The sequence below is a fragment of the Heterodontus francisci genome, chromosome 7 (genome assembly GCF_036365525.1).
Source record: "Heterodontus francisci isolate sHetFra1 chromosome 7, sHetFra1.hap1, whole genome shotgun sequence".
Taxonomy (NCBI): Eukaryota; Metazoa; Chordata; class Chondrichthyes; order Heterodontiformes; family Heterodontidae; genus Heterodontus; species Heterodontus francisci.
Genome location: NC_090377.1, coordinates 47,506,113 through 47,526,618, shown reverse-complemented (window position 1 = coordinate 47,526,618; position 20,506 = coordinate 47,506,113). Strand labels below are relative to the sequence as shown.

The 20,506-nt window shown below is 40.4% G+C and overlaps 1 protein-coding gene across 2 annotated transcripts in view; it reads left to right on the top strand.

The window, feature by feature from the left end:
• The window catches only part of ccdc93 (coiled-coil domain containing 93), an 87,767-nt gene extending 67,545 nt beyond the window's left edge, over nucleotides 1-20,222 (top strand). For both annotated transcript variants that reach the window (XM_068035121.1, XM_068035122.1), the window contains 6 exons: nucleotides 778-886; nucleotides 2,889-2,971; nucleotides 10,940-10,977; nucleotides 13,489-13,573; nucleotides 17,851-17,964; nucleotides 19,910-20,222. In XM_068035121.1, the coding sequence (XP_067891222.1) occupies nucleotides 778-886; nucleotides 2,889-2,971; nucleotides 10,940-10,977; nucleotides 13,489-13,573; nucleotides 17,851-17,964; nucleotides 19,910-19,966 (486 nt within the window). In that variant the 3' untranslated portion in view covers nucleotides 19,967-20,222. The remainder of the gene's footprint in view (nucleotides 1-777; nucleotides 887-2,888; nucleotides 2,972-10,939; nucleotides 10,978-13,488; nucleotides 13,574-17,850; nucleotides 17,965-19,909) is intronic.
• Nucleotides 20,223-20,506: the final 284 nt, after the last annotated feature.

Genomic DNA, 20,506 nt, shown 5'->3' with positions numbered 1-20,506 from the left:
GTGAAACTTTCATCTTCAGCATACCTGTTACCAAGCAGGGGAGGTGTATTGTAAGGGAGTCAAAAAATACAGATTTTGAATTGCATGTCTCAAACATCTGTGCTTCATACACAGTGAATAATTTTGAAATGCAGAGACCACTGTATGTAAATACAGCATCTATTTATACACAGCATTATCCCAGAAAAAGCAGAGATGAATGGTGATTCTTGAGGAATACAGCATAAAACAAGTTCTCATTCCTCTTTCACTTACCAGGCTCTGTTTCATGTTTTATCTCAACAGTGACCAAAAATTGTGATGTTGGTTCTTCCTAAATTGGAGCAATTCACTACGAGAAGCTTCACTGTATGGTCCTTTTTAAATAATTACAGCATTCGCCAACTGTACAAAGTAGATTTGATTGACTCAAGGATCCAGCTGTTGAACTGACCAATTGTTGGATCCTGGGGCATTTGAATGCTATCATAAACTTTGGTATCTGCCAAAACTAATATTAACCTTGAATGATATCTCAAAGTTTGAGTTCCAAATTGGGGTTTTAAAGTTTGGATGTATAATCAAAGGATTCAGGATGAACATTTTAGGAATTCAATAAAGTAGACTGCTGGATTACTTTTTAAGTTTTCCATCACTTAGCATTGATATCTGTCAGTGCAAGCATGAAAGCACTGTTTAAAATAGAAAATCGATGGAAGTATACTGAGTTGCTGTATGGGGTATCTAGTTTTGAGGTTTTGGAAACCAAGGTAGTTTACAAATGTATCTTGCTTTCAGGCCCGCCGAAATAGAGAAATTGCTGTTCTGCAAAGAAAAATTGACGAAGTACCAAGCAGGGCGGAATTGACCCAATATCAGAGACGATTTGTTGAGCTTTACAATCAAGGTGTGTATTTAACCTACCACATTTTTAACCTCTTAGAATAATGTGCATCATTTCCAAATGACCAGAGGTCCATTAACGGGCATGCATATATGTCCATTAGCTCTTGTAAGTGCTGAGGGCCAGTGCACGGCAGTACCCAACAACTAATGATTAAAAAAATAAAAATTTGCAATAACTTGCACATGACAATGTTAGAAAAATGCATAGAGATGTCTTGGAGGGCTTTACATCTCTTTGCGCATGTGTACTTATGGAAATGCAAATTATTGTAAACATTGTTTTTAACTCCCAGTTGCAGTGCTATGGGCTTCAAAAATCTATCTCAGAAGCACTAGCTTTGAATCCAGCTGAGATGCAAGCAGGTCAGAAACCTGCAAGAAGGAGTCAAGACCGGAACACTGGGGTATATCATAGGTGATCTTTCAAGGGGACACTATTTGAGAAAGTGTAGTTTCTTTGGAATGGCAGTTAGAAATGGAACTGGGAAGGAGCAGTGCTTTGGTGTTGGACTGTAGTGGAGAGATGTTCAAAAAAGGATGGAGCGATTTACTACTATTTGAAGACAGCCAAGGGGTCCAGGACAATGAAAGCTCTCTGTATTATGGTTGTAGTCACAGAAGGTACTGTTGAATTTTACCAATCTGGTTTCTGTACTACACGAAGGGCAGGCATCTGATTTGGAGGACCTCAAAATAAAAAGATGGGAGTGTAGTTGCAAGGCAGCAATATTCCATAGCTTGAGAAAGAAAGGAACGGTTGAAGATTACGGGGTATTTGGAGAAGATGGTGGGGAGGGGGCATTGAAAGTAAGTTATGTTTTTTGAAAGCTATGGAGCAAAGCCAATTCACGACGAAAGGTGGAGGATGGTGGTGGGACAGAGGGGAAGATGTTTGGTCAGAAACTGGAGTAGGGGTTGGGAGGGCAGTGGTCAAGGGAGCAGGTCATGAGTCTCATAGAAGAGATGAGTTTAGATGGGGAGAGGAAAAGAGGTGAAAAGGTTGTAGAGTAAAGAGGTGGGTGTAAAAGCCTGTTCATCCTAATAAAAAAAAAAAAATAATAATTGAGCAGTACAACCTTAGTTGCTTTTTAAAGAAAATTCAGTTGTCGAATAGTCATTTGGTAGTACAGAACTTGAGAATTGCTGAAAATAGAGACATGTTGAAGCTTTTTGTCTTGCACTCATCACGACAATACGCAAGAATAACCAATTTAAGGGAAAACAACAACTTGTACTGCATGAGAAGAGAGTGCTGATTGGTTGGCAAGTGAACTCTGGCAGAGACGTTGCCATAAAGAATGCACCAGTTTACGGTGATAGTTAACTGCTAAGCTTTATTTGAAATTTAAACCAGGCAGCTTGACTATGGTCAAGACATTGCCCTGAGGAATGAACCAGCGAATGGCGGTCACTTATTTTGTTCAGCTGAAACAGGCGCAATGTGTGTACATGTTCTGTCTGCAAACAGGGCCCTACAGGTTTAAATTTCAAACAAAACTTGGCAGTTAACTGTCACAGTAAACTGGTGCATTCTTTATGGCAATGTCTCTACCAATCAGAGTTCACTTGCCAACCAATCAGCACTCTCTTCTCATGCAGTGTAAGTTGTTGTTTTCCCTTTGGTTATTCTTGCGTATTGTCCTGATGAGTGCAAGACGAAAAGCTTCGACAGCATGTCTCTACTTCCAGCAATTCTAAAATTCAGTTGGTTTGTTTCAAATGCTTTATGTAAGATTTAAAACGGAATAAATGTTAATTTAGTATTTTTGTAGCATTGATCTATCCCCTGACTCTTGCCTACTTAACTTTAACATTGCTTTCTATATTTTTTAAGTGAAAATTTCCTGTAACATGTTAAAAGTACCCCAATTGTAGATTAAATTTTTATAGTTGTATGCATTTAACACTTAGATCTTTTGAGTCTATTGTGACTTCCTCTGAAGTGTAGAGTTTGACTCGATTAGCCTTTAAGCTACTACTGACATCCATATGTTCTACTGCAGTTGCAGCAACTCACAAGGAAACAAAACAATTCTTCACACTCTATAATACACTTGATGATAAAAAAGTGTATTTGGAAAAAGAGGTAAGGAAATCAAAGCCAACCTTTTGGTTTATATCCTAGCTTAATTTTTAACACTTGAAATAATTGTGGCAAATAGGCTCATCCAAAGCTAATTCAAAGTTTCTGCAAACTATTCATAAAATTTTTTTTAAAACTGCAAAAGCTAGACATTGGGATGGAAATGCTCAGAAGTCAAAATCTGTAAAAACAATGTTTTGAGTCTGTGCCCTTCAGAACTGAAAACAAAAACTGGTATTTTGGTTAGTTTGAGGGTAAGTTATGGTGGGGGGGGGTGTGGAATTGCATCCTTCTAATTGGCACCACATTCTCTTCCGCAAGAGCATAGAGGCAACAGTGTGTACAATCTAAAAGATCCAGTGCAGCAACTCACCAAGTCTCCTTTGGCAGGACCGACCAAACCCATGACCTCTACCACTTTGAAATACAAGGGCCTTGGTGCATGGCAACACCCGCAAGTTCCCCTCCAAGTCACCCTCTATCCTGACTTGAAAATAAATCATTGTTCCTTCGCTATCACTGCGTCAAATACTGGAACCTCCCTCCTTAACAACATTGTGGTTGTACCTACACCAATGGACTGCCATGGTTCAAGAAGATGGCTCACCCCCCTCCTTCTCCAGGGCAATTAAGAATGGGCAATAAATGCTGGCCTTGCTAACGACACCCACATGCCATGAACACAAAAATTGCCAAATTATGGTTACATATGCAGAAGACATCTAATATCACCAAGTGAAATATGTACACAAGCCCGCATGGAAATTCCTATCTCCCCCAAAGCTGGGAAGCAGGTTACCTCTCTGCATGACAGACAATTAAGGAAAAATAAGATGTTAATTAACTGGGTAAGACAGTATATGATCATAGTTACTATATGTTCTCTTTTCCCACCCCATCCAATTTTCATTCATCACCTGAAACACTGCTAGTTCTATGGTACATCAACTTGCCTGACAATGTGTTTTGGCAGACTTGTAGCCATCACCGCTGAATCCATTCCTGTCCTTGTTCAGCATCCAATCATGTACACTTTCTAACGTGGATAGCCATCAGTTACAGAAATCCTAACTGGCCTTTTTTAATTCCCCTTCTTGGTCCAGTGATGCTAAGCTCAGTTGTCGTGCCGAACTGATACCTTTCCAAGATCAGGCATCAACTTGGACCTTCTGATCCAAGTTGCTCAGTAGCATACAAGTGCTACGTTTACCAACTAAGTCACTGGAATGTTAAATTATGGAGTTTTCAATACTCCATTCATCCCTTTACCCCCTCCTCCGAGTAGGACGGTGGGGAGGAAATCCCATGAATTTAGGAAAATTAATTCAACAATTCAAGTAGTTGAAATGTTCATAATTGAACCTGAATTAGGTTTTTTTTATGTCTACATCTTTTTTTGTGATGCAGCCCTTTTTGTATTTGTATTGCTTGCTGTCTCACACACATGCATACATAACTGGAAATTTTAGTCAGTCAAGCAGAGGTGATGAATTTGACCATGTGTGTGTAAATTATATGTAACGAGAGCAAGTGGTGGTTTCACCTAAAGCTGTTGAGAGATAGCAAATTAGTTTTCTATGAATGAAAACAAAGTGCTGGAAATATTCAGGTCTGGCAGCATCTGTGCAGAGAAGCAGAGCTGATGGAAGGTCACAGACCAAACATTAAAACACCATAGTTTCCTATGAATGTTTGTAACTAGAAAAGAGAATTCCTTCAAACAATAAAAGATAACTTGACAAAGAAGTCTGCCTATAGTTGAGTATTTTTGAAGCCCAAAAAAACTTTTTAATAAAGTGAACATTGGCCCACTCCTGCTCCTGTGTTCCTTGCAGCCCATCGAGCCTGCTCTGCCGATCAGTATGATCATCATTGATCATTGACTTCAGTGCCTTTTTCCCACCGTATCCCCATATCCCTTTGTCATTTGTATTTAGAAATCTGTCAATCTCTGCTTTAAACATACTCAATGACTGAGCTTCTACAGCCCTCGGGTAGAGAATTCCAAAGATTCACAACCCTCTGAGTAAAGAAATTTCTCCTCATCTTTGTCCTAAGTGGCTCCCCCTTATTTTGAAATTGTGTCCACTGGTTCTAGACTCCCCAACCAGGAGAAATGTCTTACCTGCATGTACCCTGTCTATCCCTTTTAAGTATTTTGTGGGTTTCAATGAGATCACCACCTATTCTTCGAAACTCTAGAAAATACAGGCCCAGTGTCCCCAATCTATTTTCATAGAACAGTCCTGCCATCCCGGGAACAAGTCTGGTGAACCTTCATTGCACTCCCTCTGTGGTAATAAATATCCTGCCTAAGGTAAGGCGATCAAAACTGCACACAGTACTTCAGGTGCAGTCTAACCAAGGTTCTGTACAATTAAAGCAAGACTTCACTACTCCTGTACTCAAATCCTCTTGTGATGAAGGCTAACATACCATTAGTCTTAATTGCTTGTTGCATCTGCATGTTGGCTTTCAGTAACTTATTGACTTGGGCACCCAGGCCCCTTTTGTATATCTTTCTAATCTCTTACCATTTAAGAAATACTCTGCACAACTCTTCCTCCTACCAAAATGGATAACCTCGCATTTTTCCACATTATATTCCATCTGCCACGTTCTTGCTCATTCACAAAGTCTGTCCAAATCCCCTTTGAAGCTGCTTTGCATCTTCCTCACAACACACATTCCCACTTAGTTTTGTGTCATCCACCAACTTGAAAATATTACATTTGGCCCCCACATCCACATTATTGATAGAAATGTGAACAGCTGGGGCCCAAGTACTGATCCTTGCGGTACCCCACTTGTCACAGCCTGCCAACGCGACAATGACCTGTTTATTCCTACTCCTGTTTTCTGCCTGTTAACCAATCCTTAATCCATACCAATGTAATACCTCCTATCCCATGTGCTTTAATTTTGCTAACCAACCTCCTGTGGGGGTCTTTATCAAAGCCTTCTGAAAATCCAAGTATACTATGTCCACCAACTCCCCTTTCAGTCTGTCAATAACATCCTCAAAGAACTCCAACAGGTTCGTCAAACATGATTTCCCATTCATAAATCCATGTTGACTTTGCCCAATCAGATCACTATTTTCGAAGTGTCCATTTATAACATCCTTTAGAATAGATTCTAACATTTTCCCGATTACTGATGTAAGGTCTGTAGTTCCCCGTTTTCTTTCCCTCTCCCTTCTCAAATAGTGGGGTGACATTTGGTACCTTCCAATCCGCAGGAACCGTCCCAGAATCTATAGAATTTTGGACGATGATCACCAATGCATCCACTATCTCCATAGCTACAATAGAACCAATAAGTCTTGGGGACTTATCAACCTTCCACCCCATTATTTTTTCCAGTACAACCTCTCTACTAATACTAATGTCCTTCAATTCCTCATTCTCCCAATCCCTTGGATCTCTAATTCTGGGAGATTTCTTCTATCTTCCTCAGTGAAGACAGACACAAAGTAATTTAGCTTCTCTACCATTTCTCTCTTCCCCATTATAAATTCTCCTGACTCTGCCTGTATGGACCCACATTTGTCTTGGCCAAATGTTCCCTTTTTACATACCTATAAGAAGCTTTTACAGTCTGTTTTTGTTTTTTGCTTGTTTACATTCATATTCTATTTTCCTTTTAGATTCTCGGTCCTCCTTTTACTGTATTCTTAAACTCCCAATCCTCGGGTTTACTACTATTTCTGGCAACTTTATAGGCCTTTTCTTTTAATTATATACAATCCTTAACTTCCTTTGTAAGCCATGATTGACTGCCTTTACTTTTGGGATTTTTGTGCTTTGAAGGAATGTATAGTTGCTGTAAACAATGTAATAATTATTTAAAGACTATTCATTGTCTATGCACTGTCATACCTTCTAATGTATTTTCCCAATCCACCTCGGCCAATTTACCCCTCCATAGCTTCATAATTTCCTGTGTTCAAATTTAACACCCTGGCTTCAGATTGAACTACCTCATTTTTAAACATAATGTAAAATTCTATCATTTGGTCACTCATCCCTAAAGGTTCTTTTACAACAAAAATATAGTGATGCACCATTTTAATTGGAAATAAATGCAAAGACAATTAATTCTCTTTTTGAGAAATAGTTCTAATTGTACCAATAATGTGAGATCCTTTACTTTTTGATTTTGCTTTCATCGCAGAATCATTACAGTGGAGAACATTGTCTCCACACTGGCTCTCTGAAAGAGCAATTCCCTCAGTTCCATTCCCTTGCCTTCTCCCCATAACTCTGCACATTCTTCCTTTATATGTCACTGTCCAAGTGCCTTTTGAGTGCTTCGATTGAACCTGCCTCCACCGCGTTCTCTGGAAGTGCATTCGAGACCTTAGCCACTCGCTGCGTGAAAAGGTTTTTCCTCATGTCACGTTTGCTTCTCTTAACAAATACTTTAAATCTGTGCCCTCTTGTTCTTGATCCTTTCATGAGTGGGAACAGTTTCTCTCTCTCAACTCTGTCCAGACCCCTCATGATTTTGAATACCTCTATCAAATCACCTCTCCGCCTTCTCATCATAAATTAGATTTTAATGAGTCCGAAGTTTGGTTGTGTAAGCTAGTGAAATGGTAATTATTGTAAATTAGATTGATCAGATTCCCTCAAATAAATCTTGCCAATTTTCCAGATGCCATTTAAATCTAAATTGAACATTAATCAACTAGCAAACAGTGGCCACAACAAAATTTGGCTTAGAGTGCACAGATCCGAAAATATCAAAGGTAAAAATGCTGAAGTGGAAACAGCTAATTTCGGTGATTTTTGAGGAGGAACTTAATGCATGTAGGTTGGAAAAGACAATTGCAGGGTAAAGTGGTAACTGAGCAATGGAACGCATTTAGAAGGAAAGTTTTACTACAGATTAAGCATATTCCATTGAAGGAAAAAGAGTCCAAAGCTAATGCCCCCTGGAAGACGCAGAAAATGGAAGGTTAATAAAACAGAAAAGAAGGCTTATGAATGCCAGGTGCAAGATTCAATTAATAACCAGGAAGATTATGAAAAGTACAGGAGACAATTGAGAAACTTAATACAGTAGGCAAAGAAGTTACAAGAAGATTAGCAGGCAATATTAAATTGAACCATAAAGCATAAATTTAAGCAGTTAACTAAGGGAAAGGTTTTACCTATTGAGGATTCAAAGCAAAGTCTTCATGTATAGACAGAAGATATAACTAAAGTATTAAATGAGTACTTTGCATCTGACTTCACAAAGGAAACAGGTGCTGTGAAGGTTACACCAAAAGAGGTGTGAGAATTTATGGATAGGATAGTAATAGAGAAGATGTACTAAAAAGTTAGGGTTACTGAAAATTGGTAAGTCACCTGGTCTGGATGGAATGCATCCTACGTTGTTAACAGAAGCAAAGGTTGAAATAGCAGAGGCATTGGTCACAATCTTTCAATCCTCATTAGATACAGGAGTAGTGCCGGAAAACTAGAAGGTTGCTAATGGCCCGCTATTCAAGAAAGGGAAAGTGTTAATCCAAGAAACTACAGGCCAGTCAGCCTAACATCGGTGGTGGGAAGTTATTAGAAATTTTTATCAGGGAAAAAATAAACTTTCAGTTGGAAAGGCATAGGTGAATCAAGGAGAGCATGAATTTGTTAAAGGCAAATTGTATCTGACAAAGTTAATTGAATCCTTTGAGGTAACCGGAAAGGCTGATCAAGGTAGTGTAGTAGATCTTGTGTATGTATGGACATTTGGAAGGTATTGAACAAAGTACCACACAGGAGGCTTGGTAAGAAGATGGAAGCCCATGGAATTAGAGAAAGTGGTGATATGGATACAGAATTTGTTCAGTGACTGGAAGCAAAGCATGGTGGTGGATGGATGTTTTTCAGACTGGGAGATGGTTTGCAGTGGTTTCCCAAGAGTCACTTTTGGGCCAATTACTCAATTTTTTTATAAATAACCTTGACACGAGCAGAATTATAAAGTTTGCAGATGATTTAACTTGTCAAAGTAGATCATGATGAGGGTTGTTATAGACTTCAGGATGGTGAAATGGGCAGAAACATGGTGGATGCAGGTCAATGTGTAAGAGGGTGAAGTGTTGCATTTTGGGAGGACCAATATGGAAAGACTCTATACTAATAACTGGCATGATTTTGAAAAGTGTAGATGAGCAGAGAAACTTTGTCCATTCACACAAATCCTTTCAAGATGGCAGGGCAAGTTGATGAGGTTCAAAATGCATATGGGTTACTTGGGTTTATAAATAGTGGAATGGATTATAAAAGCAAAATTATCATGCTAGAAATTCATAAATCACTGGTTAGACCTCAGCTGGGAATTTGTAGACAAATCTGGGCGGCACATGTCAGGAAAAATGTCAAGGTCTTGGAGTACAGAGGAGGTTTATCAGGATGTTACCAGGGATGAGGAACTTCAGTTATGAGATGAAGTTAGAAAAGTTAAGACTATTCTCCTTGGAACAGAGGAGGGTAGAGGTGACCGAAGAGATTTTCAAGAGGATGAGCGGTTTTAATGTTTTTTTTTTCTCTATCTACTCTATTTTAACTGGCAAGTGGTTCAATAACCAGAGGTCACAAATTTTAAATCATCGGCGAAAAATGTAGAGGGGAGATGAGAATTGTTTTCACTGACTTGTCAGGATCTAGAACACTGCCTGAAAAGGTGGAAGCTGGTTCCACAAATTTTAAACAAGTTGAGCAAGCACTTGATGAGGAACTTAGTTACAGACGCAAGCATGGGTGTGGAACCAAGCACAACCACTCTTAAGAGCCAACACACAGTGAATGGGCCAAATGGCCTCCTTGTGTGCAGTAGGTTTCTGTGATTAAACTCTTTGGTGCAGAGCATGGCTACCCGACCCGATCAGACCCGACAACATGTCGGGGTCAGGTCGGGTCTCTCTTCCAGCTCTGGCATTCGGGATCAGGTCGGGTCAGACACAGTGCTACCTTTTGGCGCAACCTCTTTGATATAATTAACTTTATTCCAGTAGTCGGTTGGGGCGTGGGAAAAAATCAAAGGACTCTGGCCTGGGTTTGGGTTGGATGTGGTCGGGTCGGGCCTGGGGCGGGTTTTAATTGCATACCCGAGCAGGCCTTTACTTTGGTGCACTAACCCTTGTGTGAGGAAAGCTAATTTTTGGAAGATGATACTTTTATGAACAATGGCACTTTCCTCTGGTGTACTGGACCCAATAGCCTAACATCCCATTATATTTATAGCTTGTTAAAGTTGCTCATTTATCACAACTGCAAATGCATGCTTTTTAATTATGGAAATATGAAAACTAATATTTTTACAGAAAAATATTGAGATTTGCATTAGTGCAATGTTATGTTTTTGTTTTGCAACATTTGCAGGTCTGTGAACAGTCCCGAACACTTGAATGGACTGACAGGCTATTTAATAAACACCTCACTTCCTGAGTATTTTAATGAGCATTGGCTAAACCAATGTTTTTGATATTAATATGTAAGCATGTTTATTGCAAGATATAAAATGTCTGAGTAGAGTAAAATGTTTTGGATAGGACTAAAGCTTTAGTAGAACTTTAGTAGACGGGTGGCGCAGTGGTTAGCACCACAGCCTCACAGCTCCAGCGACCCGAGTTCAATTCTGGGTACTGCCTGTGTGGAGTTTGCAAGTTCTCCCTGTGTCTGCGTGTGTTTCCTCCGGGTGCTCCGGTTTCCTCCCACAGCCAAAAGACTTGCAGGATGATAGGTAAATTGGCCATTATAAATTGTCACTAGTATAGGTAGGTGGTAGGGGAATATAGGGACAGGTGAGGATGTGGGATTAGTGTAGGATTAGTATAAATGGGTGGTTAATGGTCGGCACAGACTCGGTGGGCCGAAGGGCCTGTTTCAGTGCTGTATATCAAAATCAAAAATCAAACTATGAGCACTGAATATTTTATCAATGCTTTTCCAAAGGACTAATTCAGCTTTTTGTTGCCAGGTTAACCTGTTGAATTCAATTCATGATAACTTTCAACAGTAAGTACCATGCAATTTGGATATATTGTTTAAATGTACACTGGGGAGGGACAGAGTTAGTCACACCCAGTGTTTGTACCTTCACTGAGACTATAAATGTTCATTTATTAATCACGCCACATAATTCAGCAGCATCTTTTTGTCTATGGTCAGCAGGCCTGCTTGGGCTATGTGCTTCCTATGTGCCCACTGTATGCAAGCTTTAAAGAAATTTGTTTCTAAAAACACAAGCATTTTAAACTGGTATCTTGCCCATATTAGTATGTCCTAATTAGGGAAATTATTTTATAGTTCTTAGATATCTTGCAGTTGTTTATCCTCCATTAAAATGTCCTCCATATGCATTTTTATAATCAAATGCAAAATCCTATAAGATCATCAAAATAATGAAGTTTTCATACATGATTAGTGCATGTAAGGTGTACATGGGTTCTTTTAATTGGGCATTTGAGCTTGTATCAATTTTGAATCAGAAGAATGATCCAATTAATCATCAATGTGATAAAGTTGATCCCCTTTGACTTGTGGCTGTAAGTGGGGCATTCTTTTCATTTAGTTATATCTTTCTCAACAATGGAATAATTGCAAGGACTAAGACTTGCAAACTTGGTCATGCCAGTGCTGTACAATCATCACCCTTAATTTCCATACTGTACTTTGTACCACTCCTGATCTCTTTCTCTTTGGTCTTTTAACACAGTTTGCTTTCTTGTGTGTTTGGAAGAATGTGAAGAAAGTATTGGCTGTGGTCTTCATCATTGTCACTCAGCTTTTTCTGCCCCTCTTGAAATCTAAAATTCTTTCTTAACATATGTATTCTGCCTTTGGAATATTTCTGATCTAAACATAAGGAATATACCATAATTTGGAGAAGCTGTAGGATAATGTCTTTGTGAGTTTGGTGTTTGTTATTACCAATGCAGGAAGATGGGCATCATGGAAAATGGGATTAAAATAGATAGGTACTTGATGGCCGGCACAGACACGATGTGATAACTCTGACTCTTATGTGCCTATGTTCTTCGGCTGCACAAACCAAATCCAATGATGGGTGGAGAATAAAATATGCATTCGGAGAAGGATGGCTAAGAATATACCTTAATTCTTTCCCTTTCAACACGGAAGTATGTTGTCATGAAGACCCCACTTGCCATGAATGAGGCATATTAATTTTGTCATATGAACATTAATTTTAAACTGTTGCTGGAAGGAAGAAGTGACTTGCTAAAGAGATCAACAGTGGTTGGAAAACATTTGCATCTAAGATAGTGCATAGAGACAATAGAATGGCTCTCTAATCCAATTAATCCAAATGGATTTTGATCACCAGACATTGAATGTGTAAGAAAGCCAGCATTTCAGAGTGTCTGATAAGATGGAAAATCCACATGCAGGAGTTTGTTAGAACAGCTAGGGTTGTTTCCTTAGAACAGAGGAGGCTGAGGGGGTGAAACGATTGAGGTATACAAAATTGAGGGGCATTGATAGGTTAGATAGGAAGAAACATTTTCTCTTAGCGGAGGGGTCAATAACCAGGGGGCATAGATTTAAGGTAAAGGGCAGGAGGGAAAAACTTTTCGCCCAGAGGGTGGTTGGAATCTGGAACGCACTGCCTGAAGAGGTGATAAAGACAGGAACCCTGACAACATTTAAGTAGTATTTAGATGAGCACTTGAAACACCATAGCATACAAGGCTATGGGCCAAGTGCTGGAAAAAGGAATTAGAATAGATAGGTGCTTGATGGCCGGCACAGACATGATGGGCCGAAGGGCCTGTTTCTGCGCTGTATAACTCTGACTCTATGACATGAATAACATGCTGGCCCAGGTTTTTGTTTGAACTGCTCACAGCACAGTTTGGGTCAGATTGCAACTGAACTTGGAAGAAGAGAGCTTCTCTCCTGTCTAGCTCGCTCTCTCTCTCGAATCTCCGGATCCACTGAAGTCACTTAAACCTCGCGAGAAGACTCCTACATCGAAACAAGTTTTAAAGCGTGCACTGGGCCCCAATGAAACGGCAAGACGTACCTGCAATCAAAATCTCTGCATTGAACTCAAAGGACAGTAAATAAATCCCAGCTATTGCCTCAAACTTTTCCCCTTTTATTCTATCTACTTTTCTGTCTCTATCTGCGTGTGTTTATCACATATGCATGCTACCATGGTCGCGTTGTGTATTTGTAGTTAACCGAATTAGAGTTAAGGTTAATAAACTTCCACCTTTCTTGTTTGAATCTAAGAAAACCTGTCTGATTTATTTGACTTGCAATTGGAAAGCAGTGAACAAGGGTTTACTTAGGGGGAGCTAAAAACAGTGTTTTTAAAAATTACACCCTGTTACGGTTAAGCCAGGCAAAGGCTGAGAGGGAACTCCTAGGCCCCTTTCTCACCTGGTTGTAATAATGTCAAATTAGCACTAACAAAATATAACCTGCTTATGGGATCTGATTTGTTTCTAGTTTTGCACTGTGGAATGTTCTAGTAAACTTGTATCTTGAAATATGTTTCAGAGCTATGTCCACTACTGCTGCTCGAGATCAGTTCTTGCGCCAGATGGAACAGATTGTGGAAGGTATTAAGCAGAATCGTATGAAGGTAATAATCCATTTAATTCAGATATATTGGATTTGGCAGGATAACTGTGAAACTATTGGTCAACATAATTTTAATTGAGAGTGTTGGAAAGTGAGATGAAAGGAAAAGGGGGAAACCAAAGTCATTTAGAGTGGGGTGTCATGGTACAATTGACAAAGATTTTAAGAATGTTAAAGGCAGGGATATAGGTCATGAGCCAAAACTCCAGTGCAGAGCAGAGACTGTATTTTAAACTAACAAGATTAGTCCTTCACATAAACAAAACACTATAACTCTACAGAATATTTGACTCCAACAAGATGCAACTTAAGGAGTATATGAAACTTTTTTTTTCGACAGTTCTATAAATTATAGGTTTGTTTTTGAAAACTTGAAAATAGTTGTTGGAAAGGAAGAAAGTTTGCATTTTATATATGCTTTATTATCAATGTCCCAAAGTGCTTCATCACCAAGTAATTACTTTCTGAAGTGCTGGATTTTTCCAACAATATCCTTTATTCCTAAATTTATAGAAGTACATTACATAACAGTTCAAATTTGACATTACATAAAGTTCTGTACAGATCAGTTTCTTTTCAATACAGTACATGAGATTCCTCACTACACTTGCCATTGCAGCTTGTATTTACACTGGACATTTGCATTTCATGTCAAACATGCTCTGGTGCATATAGTCTGAGGGGGTTTACACGGGTTTCAGCCCCTCCGTATACTGTGGCGGGGAGGGGCCTTTCCCCATTGAGCCTTTGCAGTGGCTGCCCCAAGCATTAACACGTCCCTTAGTATGCAGGCCTGGATCTTGAAATGTGCCAGTCTGAAACACTTGGTCATAGACAGCTCTGAACTGGAAGACCAGCAGATATTGGGCAGACCAAAGAGCATCCTTCACCTAGTTGTAGGTCCTTCAGCAGCAGTTGCTGTTTCGATGTGCGTCCCTGGGAACAGCTCATAGAGCACTCTTGTGTTACAGAGCTGCTCAGGATGAACCTCAACAAAAAACACTACATCACTTTCCAGACTTGCTCTGCAAAGGCACATTCCAGAAGGAGGTGGGCAATGGCCTCTTCCCCACCACAATCGCCTCGAGGACAGCATGAGGAGGCGGTGAGACTCCAGGTGTACAAGAAGGATCTGACTGGGAGGGCTCTTTTCATCAAAAGCCAAACTGTCTTGGTTCTAGTTTGAAAAGTTCTGGTGATGAGGCATTCTGCCAAATGACTGACAGTCTGCTCAGTGAACCATCCAACAGGATCCACCATCTCCTTTTCCCACAGAGCCTCGGGAGTTGCTTGCAGACTACTGCCTGTTGGACTTGTGGTCATAGGTGTTTTTCTGTACAAACGTTTCCACGAGGGACAGGTGGCATGGCATGGTCCAGCTGAATGGAGTGTTCTGTGCCAGACCCATCCTTCACAACACTGGGGACAGATACTACCTCAGTGTGTAGTGATGCTTGATGTTTGCCTGCCATGGGTCTACACACAGCTTGATGCAGCTGCACACAAAGGTCCACATGCCCAGTTTCTGGTTCACCATGGCTATATGTTCATTCCAGTTTTTGGTGCATGCCCTTGCCCCTCCATGCCAATTCCCCAGCAGCTTCATGCAGTCTGACCTGATAGTGAAGGGGACAAAGGATTGGTTGTCCCAGTTCCTCAAGAATGTGGTCTCGCTCTTTACTTTGCGATCTACTTTGGCTTCTGAAGCCAGTTCAGACTGGTTGCAGACACTCATTAGTCTGCGAGCCAACAGCAGATCTAAGCAGAAGACGGTGGCATTATCCACAGACAGGGAGGCTTTGACTTGAGTGCCTCCGTTCCCTGGGATTGTCGCCCTCCTTTTACCTGGATCCTTCCTGATGGACTCAGCAAAAGGGTTGGTACAGCACACGAACAAGATAGGAGTGAGGACAGCCCTGTCTGACTCCAGATGTGATCAAAAAACTTACTGGTTCCCACCCATTGAAACTGTGCTACTGATTGTGTACGGCAGCAGGATCCAATTGCAGATTCCCTCCCCAAACCCCATTTTGAAGAGTAAGTTCATCATGTAAGTATCCTGTCAAAGGCACCTTCTCCTGATTCAAGCTTTTGAGGCAGGTGCCCAACCTCTGCCCCGAACATAGGTGATTGTATCCCTGAGTAGCACAATGCTGCAGTCTTCCTGTCTGATCGGGGTGAATTAAAGTCTGGCTACCCGATCCGAACCCGACTACATGTGTCTGGTTCGGGTTGGGTCTATATTCGGTGTCCAGCATTCGAGGTCGGGTTCGGGTTGGCTGTGGTCAGGTTTTATTTTGTATTGTTTTCTTTTTAATCTGTTACGACCAGGTGAGAAGGGGTCTAGGGGTTCCCTCTGTCTTTGCCTGGTTTAACCGTAACCAGATTTAATTTTAAAACACTGTTTTTAGCTCCCCCTTAGTGAGTTCTTGTTCACCACTCCAATTGTAAGGCAAAGAAATCAAACCGGTTTCCTTAGATTTAAACAAGAAAGGTAGAAGTGTATTAATCTTAAACTCTAATCCGGTTAACAACTACGAATATGCAATGTGACCACGCTAGCATGCATACGTGATAAACACACGGACAGAAAAAGTAGAAGGAATAAACGGGAAAAGTGTGAGGCAATATCTGGTAGTTACAGTCCTTTAAGTTCAATGGGAGTCTTTGGTTGCTGGTAAATCGTGCCAATTCGTTGGGGCCCAGTTCACGCTTCAACTTGTTCTGATGTGGGAGTCTGTTCTCTCTTGAGGTTTACGTGTCTTCGGTGGGTCCAGTGGCTTGGGAGAAAGCGAGAGAGGCTTCCTTGTTCCAGCTTCAGTTGCGCACTGCCTTCTGCCTTTCTTTGTGGCACAATTCAAAAAACCCCAGGTTGCCCAGCAGGTTAGCCATGTGACTAGCTCCTCATTTGGAACAGCCTCCCCTGTGAGGTTTGCGAATTGTATTACCTTAGCAGTCTCTGGAATGCGCTTCCTTACACCTTCGATGTCTGGTGATCAAAATCCATTTGGGTTAATTGGAGCAGGGATAGTCCTTTGTCTCCACAAGCAGCGTCTTAGTATGCAAATATCCTTCCAGCCCAGTGTCTGGTGATCTTCAAACAAGTCATTTCTACACTCCAGCAACAATTTAAAATCAATGTTCATATGACAAAATTAATATGCCTCGCTCTTAGCAGGTGGGGATCTGCAAGACACTATATTTTGACGTGATTTTTTTTTCTGTACTAATAACATGTTTGATATTTTCGGGTCGGGCATGAAAAAAAATTGAAGGACTCTGGCCCAGTTAGCTGTGGTTGGGTTTTAATTTTATATCCGAGCCAGGCTTTTGGGTAAATCATCAGTTCCAGAGCAGACTTGACCCAATTGGCAATTACCTTGGACAGAATTTTGTAGTCCATGTTGAGCAGTGAAATGGGCTGCCAAATTCTTGTTTCCTCCCTATTCCCCCTTCTGTTTGTAGATGTGGATGATGATGCCTTTCTTCATGGATTCTGAGACATCACCAACCAGAAGCATACTCTTATACACTTCCAGCAGGTCTGGGTCGATCCAGCTCCATGAGGTCGAATACAACCCAGCCGGTAAGCAGTTGCTTCCGGGAGTTTTACTTGTCTCAAAGGACCTGACGGTCTTTCAGTGCGTCCAGAGTTAGCAGTTTGTCCCAACTCCCCTGCATACTGTTTTCTAAGACCTCCATGATCGAGGACAGGAAGGACTGGGAGGCTGTGCTGTCTGTGGGTTTCAAGTCTTGCAGCCCAGCATAAAAGGATTTGCTGATCCTTAGTGTCGGGCTGCAATGACGTTACTGAGCTGCCGTTTTACTTTAGGCTTCTAATCAGAGTTCTCTGCCTTTTTGGTAGAAGAAACATGAGTATTCAAGTGCCAGCAGTGATGCTATGTAGGTTAATGAGGCAGCCAGTTTGCACATGGCAAGATCCTACAAACAGCAAATGATGAATAACCAGTTAACGTGTTTGGTAATGGCGTTTGAGGCACAGATATTGGCCAGGAGACTGGGAGAATTCCTTGCTCTTCAAATAGTGTTATAAGATCTTTATCCAGCGAACAGAGGCTAGCCTTTTATTTAACATCTTATCCAAAATACATCACCTCCAACAACCAAAAATGTAAAGCAGCATGTTCTTTACATTCTTAATATTCATATTTATTTGATGTAGACATAAATGTTGTGAAACATCCACATTACTCGTTAGTGACTGATGATTTTAAAATTCTTCTTTTTTGTCCTCTTTCTTTCCTCCCCTCATCCAAGTTGGAGAAGAAAAAGCAAGAAAACAAAATGAGACGTGACCAGCTGAATGATGAGTACCTTGAACTTCTGGAGAAACAGCGTCTGTACTTCAAAACTGTCAAAGAATTTAAAGAGGTAATGCATTGTATCACCTTGTATAATATAAAAAAAATTTTAGGACATAATCTGTAATTATGCATGTAATTTTAAGTGCTATGTTTTGGGAATTATGAGGAGGAAAGTATAAATGAGGAGGTGGGGGTGACAGAATATTTTGGGGCCTATCAATACAAGCTTTTAGCATGCTTCAAATGTATTTTAGTAGTACAAATCCTAGTTAAACGGTATTTTGCTGCACTGCTGTGCAATGGTAGAGCAGTAGGCACAGGTCTGTGCCCAGGGGTTCTTGTATGGTAAACTAAACGCTGTTGTACCATCTGGAAGGGACATTGAGATAAAACCAAAGCACTCGGTCACCCAGCCCGTCTAAGACCTGATTACTTCACCTCCAAGTGGGTGATTGACCAAAGGAACAAGGGGAACATATTGTAGAAATCTAAATCAGCCTTGGTCAAATCTTCAGTGATAATCCTGTAATGGCTATTTGCATAAATTATAGGGGTAACTATTTCAATAATTACATGGAATCAGAAGAATGCTTTAATTTAAAAGCACTAAAATGACATTATAGCATTCCTCACTGACAAAAATTAAGTCTATTCCTAACCTGTCTTTTCACTTCTTCCTTTGTTATTTTGTCTTCATTTTAGCTTCTGTATTTTTAATTTACAACTTCTCGCTCTCCCTTCATTTAATCTCATTGTTTCCTGTAGATTTTTCTGTCTGCCCTTTCTTCCCACCCTTTTTTCTCTCACTGGGAATGAGATGTATCTTGGTTACCAGGGTAGGTTGGATGTAAACTGGTATAGTGTGGAGAGTGGGCTCCAAGTCTGAGAGTAGGGTGGCTGGAACAAGGAACTCAAACATGGGAGGTACAGGGTAGAGCATGGCTACCTGACCCAAACCCGACAGGACCCAATGACGTTTTGGGGTCGGGTCGCTCTTCTGGGTCCGGCGTTCGGGTCGGGTTGGCCATAGTGACGGCCAGAACGTCAAGGCGGGAAACACTCCGCACTAGTCTGCAGTGAGCGATTCCATCCAAGGTAGAGCACAACCTCTTTTAATATAATCAACTTTATTCTGGTGGTCGGGCCAGGCGCAGGAATAAATCAAAGGACTCTGGCCAGGTCGGGCTCCGGTCGGATTTCATTTGCAGACCCGAGCGCATCTTTAGTACAGGGGAAAGTAGGGCTTGGATATACAGTGATGGTTTGGCCAGAAGTGTGGGTTCGTGGTAGTTGCAGGAGAAATAGTGACTGTTTAGCGCAGAATAATTTGATCTGTGGGTCGTAATGGTCAGCAAAATTAATGGAATATTCTAAATTTAAGTAAATTGCATAATAAATCATTACAAATTACTAACTTAAATTACAGGTGTCCTAAATAAATTGTCACCCAAAACCAAAAAAAGTGATTGATGAATACACAAAACAATGCAAACAATTTAATACCATTTTATAAACTCCCCATCCACCCACCTTCTGATTCAGGTGGGACTGGAGAGGCTAGCTGCATTGAGACAGTTGAGTGGGGCTGAGCCAGTAGCTGAAAAGGAAGTAGTGCAGAGTTTGAACTGAAATTCCAGTTGGGTCTTGGTGAGAGAAAATGGAGTTAGAGGCCTATGAGGGATCAAAGGCTGTGCAGAATGAACAAAATACCTTGGTAAATTATAAGTGTGTCATGGGGAGGTGAAAGGGGAATGTTTGGAAAATAAGTGAAAAATTAATTTTAACAAGCATGTTTGCTATCACCTGACTACCGCCATGTTCCAATCAGTGTTAGGGCACTGCAGTATTTAATCTTACACAATTCTTGATTATTATGCTACTCACAAAATGGTAGTTTTTGACCATCAGTTTCAAACAATTGCTTTTCAAGCTGTCTAATTCTGTAAATATAAAATCATGCATTTCCTTTCTAGCAGAGTAGTTCTAATGTTTAATTTGCTTTTAATCTGCAGGAATGTCGTAAAAATGAAATGTTATTGACCAAAATGAGAGCAAAAGGGGCTTCCTGAATGAATTCACCAAGGATCCAAAAGTGGACTTGCTATGTTCTTCCAGTGAATAGCCTGAGTTTATTGTCCAATAAAAACTAAAGGAATGGGAGCATAGAACTGAATGCATTTTCTTCACCTTTTGTTCAAGTGTAATTTGATCAAATGAAAAGTTAACAGATTTGTTTGTCAATGATGCAATGGGTTTGTGTAGATCATATTGTATTACAGTTGTAAACCAATCTCGTGTAATAAAAATGATAAAATGTCTCCTGGACTTCAAATTACAAAGTTCTTGACTACTAAAACTGAAATGATGTTTTCAAGTCACCTGTGCTGCTGCTTGTAGTAAGTCAAAGGGTACACTTATGTGGCAGGAGCATGTTTTCCCGCCAAAATGTTGGTGTTGCTTTACAGCTGCAAAATCTAATTGGGTAAGTTCATTCAAAGGTTAATTACTATTGTGACTCTAGCATTTTCTGATCTTGGAGTTTTTTCTGTACACTGCCTTTATTATATTATGATGCAGAATTTTGCACTGGGTAACCTATGGCATCTGAA